At 49.6% G+C, this 7,649-nt stretch overlaps 1 protein-coding gene across 1 annotated transcript in view; it reads left to right on the top strand.

Moving 5' to 3' along the window:
• Window positions 1–1,352: 1,352 nt before the first annotated feature.
• Window positions 1,353–7,649, top strand: part of LOC127052743 (integrin alpha-L-like) — a 40,821-nt gene continuing 34,524 nt past the window's right edge. The window contains exon 1 of the mRNA XM_050956683.1: window positions 1,353–1,574. Coding sequence (XP_050812640.1) covers window positions 1,511–1,574 — 64 coding nt within the window. The 5' untranslated portion in view covers window positions 1,353–1,510. The remainder of the gene's footprint in view (window positions 1,575–7,649) is intronic.

Raw genomic sequence — 7,649 nt, 5'->3', positions numbered from 1 at the left:
GCACTGCAAAACAGCTGCTTCACACAACTGGGAGGGAGCGGGGAGGAGTGGGAATGCGACACGCTCGGGGAAGAGGCAGGGCTGGGGTGGGGATTTGGGGAAGGGGTTGGAATGAGAGCAGGCAGGGGTGGGGAAAGGGTGGAGTCAGAGCGGGGCCGGGGTGAGGGGGTGCGAGCACACACCGGCGCCAGGGAAAGTAGGGGCCTATGCCATTGGCTCTCCGTGGCAGTGCAGTGGGGGTAGGGAATTATTCCCTTGGGGTTGGGGAGGGGGTTATTGACCATTCCCCAAGGGAAATCCAGCAACTGTTAGTGGGGCTAGCCGCACAGTTACAGGCCTGCTCTGGGGAAGTGAAGGGGTTGGGAGATTCCTAACTTTAAGTCTACAGTAGATTCTTTGTGAGACGCAGCTGGTGGGGATGTGTGTAGGGGGCGTTGGAGCTGTTTATAGAGAGATCTCTCGCCTGGTGCTGAGATGCAGCAGCTTCTGGAGTGGAGCATGGGCGTGTTTACCAGGAACACTGCACGGTGCTTTAGGAGGGAAGTGAAAGAGAATCCTGTAGTTGAAGCCACAGCTGGGGGGGAGGGTATGGGGGATAGCGGGAAATGAAATGGAATTACCCAGCTGGGGTGCTATTTTTATTGCTGTTTGTATCACAGTAGCAGCCAGGGGCTTTAACTGAGCTCAGACACCCATTGTGCTGCCCAGACACACAGTGAGACAGTCCCTGCCCCCAGGAACGTAAAGGATCTAGGTAGAGCAAGGAGCATTTTTCGTCTCAGGGAGACGAAGGCTCAGAGGCTCGGTGACCTGACCAAGGTTATCCAGGAGCTAATAGCGGAGCCAGGAAATGAACACAGGTCTCCAGCACAAGGCCCTGGCCCCCTTCTGGTTCTGCCAGCAGGCTGCGGGGTCATGCCCTGATGCTGGGGGGAAAGGTCTGGGCTAGTTTCTTCCATTCAGCCCATCGCAGTGGGATCTCTTGGCGTCAACAGGCACAACCCCTACTCCCAAAGCCAGGGCAGCCCAGTACCACAGTTTACACGTAGGCCCCCCTTTTCCAGTCGGGGTCCCCTGACATGACACCCACCACCCCCACCCCGAACCTGCTGCTCGGAGGACACCTGACCCAAACAAGGCAAGATTTTCTGACGCTCCCCCGCCTCCCCCACCAGATGTTTCGAATTTTGTCACTGGAAAGGAGCCCAAAGAGCGGAAGGAAATGCTGTTGCTCGGCAGATGCTTCTGTGCTCCTCTCCCCCTCCCCCACAGGCCCGCTGCTGGCCCCGCCCCCGTGGGAAAAGCGGGTGATAAAAATCTGCATAATCATTTCCCCAAAACTCTGTTTCCAGCACCTCGAGCTGGCTGCTCCCCCCTTCCGCCTCCGCCCAGTCACTGTCTCCACAACAGGCTAGTGAGCCTGCCCGGCTGGATTTCTCCCTTTGCCATCATGCCCCGTGCCATCTAACACCCCAGATCCCTGGGCATCCATTACGCGCCAGATCCCGACATGGCCAGGACCCCATGTGCCTTCCCTCTGCTGCTGCTGCTGCTGCTCGGGCTGCCTCTCCAAGGTGGGTTGAATTGAGGGAGCCAGGTTTGCTCAATCTGAGCCCCATTCTGGGTGCATGTGGAAAGCCCAGGGGTTGGAGGGTGTCTGGACTCAAAGCACCTGGTGGCGCAGCGGATTGAAGAGGGAGGCAGCCGGGCTGAGAGGTTGGTTTGGCACCAGCCCCAGGGGATGGTGTAGGTTTGGTGAAGACGGTGATGGGGATGGGAAGAACCAACCCTGGGCACCACCGTTGGTTTGTGGGTTCCTCTCATTCCAGCAGCTGGCCTCCGGAGGGTAGGGGGCTGCACTGATTGGAAAGGAAGGGGCGACAAGAGAGAAGCAGACTCATTAGAAATGCATCGGTGTGTCTATAAATGGAGGACAGTGTGGTTGATGCCAAGCTCCAGTTGTTAGACACGCCCCGGGCTGGACCCCCTTGGTTGTGAGAGTCGGCCCAGGCTGGGTGCCTTCGGCCATGGACGATGTCCCGAGCCAGATGCCCTCAGTTGTCAGTGTCACCCCAGATCAGAGCCCTTCTGTCCTTAGCGATGCCCCTGTGAGCGACCCAGGGTACAATCCAGACTAGTGAGTAGCTGTGTCAGCCCTGCCATGTAATCTAGGGTGCCCTTTGCACTGCTTTCCTGCTGTAGCCTCTAGCCTGGACACACTCACAAAATGCCTCCCGCATGCAAATCACTCCCAGCAAGGTCTGTGTTTGCTGCAGCCAGCGAGCCACTCCCTGGCTTTTACCAGCCTTGGTTATACTGCAGAGTGCTCCCAATTCACTCCCAATCTCAGATTTCCTCTCAGAAATCTGTGTCCTGTATTGCTCAGCCCTCTTCTGAACAATACAAGTTTATATAAAGTCTGTCGTTTTATTAATAGAAATAATACGCACACATCTTGTTACCCCAAATGGAGTTTCCTTGACACTTCAGTTTAAACACACTGGATTGGATAAAGCAGTAAAACAAGTTTATTAACTACAAAGAGAGATTTTAAGTGAGTACAAGTAATGAGTAGGGCCCTACCAAATTCACGACCCATTTTGGTCAATTTCACGGTCATAGCATAGAAAAAATCATAAATTTCATTATTTCAGATATTTAACTCTGAAATTTCACAGTGTTGTAATTGTAGAAGTCCCGACCCAAAAAGGAATTGTGTGTGCGCGCGCGCGCGTGTGTGTCGTGGGGGGTGTCTCACAAGGTTATTCCAAGGGGGGGTCACTATTGCTACCCTAACTTCTGCGCTGCTGCTGCCAGCAGCGCTGCCTTCAGAGCTGGGTGTCTGGAGAGCGGCGGCTGCTGGCCGGGAGCTCTGCTCTGAAGGCAGAGCTGTCGCCAGTAGCAGCACAGAAGCAGGGGCGGCTCCAGGCCCCAGCACACCAAGCACGTGCTTGGGGCAGCATGCCGCAGGGGGCGCTCTGCCGGTCGCCAGGAGGGCAGCAGGCGGCTCCGGTGGACCTCCCGCAGGCGTGCCTGCAGAGGGTCCGCTGGTCCCACAGCTCCGGTGGCGTGCCTGCAAGAGGTCCACCAAAGCCGCGGGACCAGTGGATCGCGGAACCAGCGGACCCTCCGCAGGCACGCCTGCGGGAGGTCCACTGGAGCCGCCTGCCGCCCTCCTGACGACCGGCAGAGCACCCCCCTCGGCATGCCGCCCTGCTTGAGGCAGCAAAATGTCTAGAGCCGCCCCTGCGCAGAAGTAAGGATGGCATGGTATGGTATTGCCACCCTTACTTCTGTACTGCTGCCTGCAGAGCTGGGCCCTTGATCTGGGCCACCCCTACTTCTGTGGTGGTGCTGGCAGGATGCCACCTTCAGAGCTGGGTGGTTGAACAACAGCCACCACTCTTTGGCTGCCCAGCTCTGAAGGCCGCAGCACAGAAGTAAGGGTAGCAATACCGCGACCCTCCCAAAAATAACCTTGTGACCCCCCTGCATTGCCCTTTTGGGGCAAAAATGAGGAGGGGTTAGTTAAACAAAGGAAAAGTACAGTGACTAGAGTGAAATCCCTGCAAGCTCCATGGACACTTTTCAAAGACACCATACTAGAGGCCCAACTTGAATGTATACCCCAAATTAAAAAACACAATAAAATAACTAAAAAAGAGCCACCGTGGCTTAACAACCATGTGAAAGAAGCAGTGAGAGATAAAAAGGCAGCTTTCAAAAAGTGGAAGTCAAATCCTAGTGAGGTGAAGAGAAAGGAGCATAAACACTGCCAAATTAAGTGCAAGAGTGTAATAAGAAGAGCCAAAAAGAAGTTTGAAGAACAGCTAGCCAAAAACTCAAAAGGTAATAACAAAATGTTTTTTAAGTACATCAGAAGCAGGAAGCCTGCTAAACAACCAGTGGGGTCCCTGGACGATCAAGATAAAAAAGGAGCTCTTAAAGATGATAAAGTCATTGTGGAGAAACTAAATGAATTCTTTGCTTCAGTCTTCATGGCTGAGGATGTTAGGGATATTCCCAAACCCGAGCCATCCTCTGTAGGTGACAAATCTGAGGAATTGTCACAGATTGAAGTGTCATTAGGGGAGGTTTTGGACTTAATTGATAAACTTAACAGTAACAAGTCACCGGGACCAGATGGCATTCACCCAAGAGTTCTGAACGAACTCAAATGTGAAATTGCGGAACTATTAACTAGGGTTTGTAACCTGTCCTTTAAATCAGGTTCTGTACCCAATGACTGGAAGATAGCTAATGTAACACCAATATTTTAAAAGGGCTCTAGAGGTGATCCTGGCAACTACAGACCAGTAAGTCTAATGTCAGTACCGGGCAAATTAGTTGAAACAACGGTAAAGAATAATATTGTCAGACACATAGAAGACAATAAATTGTTGGGCAAAAGTCAACATGGTTTCTGTAAAGGAAAATCATGTCTTAGTAATCTATTAGAGTTCTTTGAAGGGGTCAACAAACATGTGGACAAGGGGGATCCGGTGGACATAGTGTACTTAGATTTCCAGAAAGCCTTTGACAAGGTCCCTCACCAAAGGCTCTTACGTAAATTAAGTTGTCATGGGATAAGAGGGAAGATCCTTTCATGGGTTGAGAACTGGTTAAAAGACAGGGAACAAAGGGTAGGAATCAATGGTAAATTTTCAGAATGGAGAGGGGTAACTAGTGGTGTTCCCCAAGGGTCAATCTTAAGACCAATCCTGTTCAACTTATTCATAAATGATCTGGAGAATGGGGTAAACAGTGAGATGGCAAACTTTGCAGATGATGCTAAACTGCTCAAGATAGTTAAGATCAAAGCAGACTGTGAAAAACTTCAAAAAGATCTCACAAAACTAAGTGATTAGACAACAAAATGGCAAATGAAATTTAATGTGGATAAATGTAAAGTAATGCACATTGGAAAAAAATAACCCCAACTATACATACAATATGATGGGGGCTAATTTAGCTACAACGAGTCAGGAAAGAGATCTTGGAGTCATTGTGAATAGTTCTCTGAAGACGTCCACACAGTGTGCAGCGGCAGTCAGAAAAGCAGACAGGATGTTAGGAATCATTAAAAAGGAGATAGAGAATAAGACTGAGAATATCTTATTGCCCTTATATAAATCCATGGAACGCCCACATCTTGAATACTGCGTACAGATGTGGTCTCCTCATCTCTAAAAAGATATCCTGGCACTAGAAAAGGTTCAGAGAAGGGTAACTAAAATGATTAGGGGTTCGGAATGGGTCCCATATGAGGGGAGATTAAAGAGGCTAGGACTCTTCATCTTGGAAAAGAGGAGACTACGGGGGGATATGATAGAGGTCTATAAAATCATGAGTGGTGTGGAGAAAGTGAATAAGGAAAAGTTATTTACTTGTTCCCATAATATAAGAACTAGGGGCCACCAAATGAAATTAATGGGCAGCAAAACAAATAAAAGGAAGTTATTCCTCACACAGCACACAGTCAACTTGTGGAACTCCTTTCCTGAGGAGGTTGTGAAGGCTAGGACTATAACAGAGATTAAAAGAGAACTAGATAAATTCATAGAGGTTAAGTCTATTAATGGCTATTAGCCAGGATGGGTAAGGAACGGTGTCCCTAGCCTCTGTTTGCCAGAGGGTGGTGATGGTCAGCAGGAGAGAGATCACTTGATCATTACCTGTTAGGTTCACTCCCTCTAGGGCACCTGGCATTGGCCACTGTCGGTAAACAGGATACTGGGCTAGATGGACCTTTAGTCTGACCCAGTATGGCTGTTCTTATGTAGGACCCCCGATTTGAGAAATGCTTGTCTTCCCCATGAAATCTGTGTAGTAGAGGGTAAAAGCGCAGACACACACACACACAGATTTCACGGTGGGAGATCAGATTTCACAGTCTGTGAAATCTCATAGCTAGTAATGAGGCATAAACCTCAGAAATAGTTACAAGAAACAAAGCTCGAATGCAACTGGTGCCTAACTTAACACACTATGTTACATTCAAAGCAGAGTATTCTCATCGCATACTCTCAGCAGTCTTGCTGACCAAACTTCTTAGGTCAGGACTCCTTCTCCAGTTCAACGGCTGCTTCCTTTGTCCTTTCTGGTGCAGTGAATCAACGGATGTAGAGAGTGTCAGTGTCAGTCCCCCACTTGGCAAATGTGTGTGTGTGTGTGTGTGTGAGAGAGAGAGAGAGAGAGAGAGAGAGTGTCTGTAGGGAAGGATGCTCCCTGCTGCTTTTCCTCACCCATTGGAGCTTCTTTTCATAGAATCATAGACTATCAGGGTTGGAAGGGACCTCAGGAGGTATCTAGTCCAACCTCCTGCTCAAAGCAGGACCAACCCCAACTAAATCATCCCAGCCAGGTCTTTGTCAAGCCGGGCCTTAAAAACCTCTAAGGAAGGAGATTCTACCACCTCCCTAGGTAACCCATTCCAGAGCTTCACCACCCTCCTAGTGAAATAGTGTTTCCTAATATCCAACCTAGCCCTCCCCCACTGCAGCTTGAGACCATTACTCTTTGTTCTGTCATCTGCTACCACTGAGAACAGTCTAGCTCCATCCTCTTTGGAACCCCTCTTCAGGTAGTTGAAATGGGGGAAGACCACATTTCACAGTCCGGGACGCATTTTTCATAGCTGTGAAGTTGGTAGGGCCCTAGTAATGAAGCAAAAACATCAGAAATGGTTACAAGAAACAAAGCTCAAATTCCCCCTCATTCTTCTCTTCTGCAGACTAAACAATCCCAGTTCCCTCAGCCTCTTCTCATAAGTCATGTGCTCCAGCCCCCTAATCATTTTTGTTGCCCTCTGCTGGACTCTTTCCAATTTTTCCACAGCTTCTTGTAGTGTGGGACCCAAAAGTGGACACAGTACTCCAGATGAGGCCTCACCAATGTTGAATAGAGGGGAATGATCACGCCCCCTGATCTGCTGGCAATGCCCCTACTAATACAGCCCAAAATGCCATTAGCCTTCTTGGCAACAAGGACACACTGTCGACTCATATCCAGCTTCTTGTCCACTGTAACTCCTAGGTCCTTTTCTGCAGAACTGCTGCCCAGCCAGTCGGTCCCTAGTCTGCAGCAGTGCACGGGATTCTTCCGTCCCAAGTGCAGGACTCTGCACTTGTCCTTGTTGAATCTCATCAGGTTTCTTTTGGCCCAATCCTGTAATTTGTCTAGGTCCATCTGTATCCTACCCCTACCCTCCAAGGGTAGAGATTTCCCTTCCTGCTTGATATCTCTGAGGTTTGTTTCCCTTCCTGCTTGATGTCTCTGTTTACAGCATAAATGCAAATTAAGCCGAGCACCCTTTCCTTTGTCTGAGACAGGCCTGTTTGCCAACCTCAGTTTGCAATACGTGTTAAGAACGCCATACAGTGGAATCTTATACCTTCACTTATAATTTTGCCACACACATTTTATCAGGACAATGACCAGTAAATTATGAGATTTCAAATGGTACCGCACAAGGCATACATTGCACAAAGCTTATTACAATAGGGTGTAGGGAGTGGGCATACGGGTACGTTCTGTCACAGCCCCCAGCCACATGCCTTCAGTCATCAGCGTTGCTCCAAACTGGATGCCCTTGGTCAATAGAGATATGCCAGCCTGGACACCCTCAATTGTTAGAGACACCCTGGGCT

This window comes from Gopherus flavomarginatus, chromosome 5 (assembly GCF_025201925.1).
Source record: "Gopherus flavomarginatus isolate rGopFla2 chromosome 5, rGopFla2.mat.asm, whole genome shotgun sequence".
Taxonomy (NCBI): Eukaryota; Metazoa; Chordata; order Testudines; family Testudinidae; genus Gopherus; species Gopherus flavomarginatus.
The sequence above is the reverse complement of the archived record's forward strand: the minus strand, read 5'-3'. Positions and strand labels throughout refer to the sequence as shown.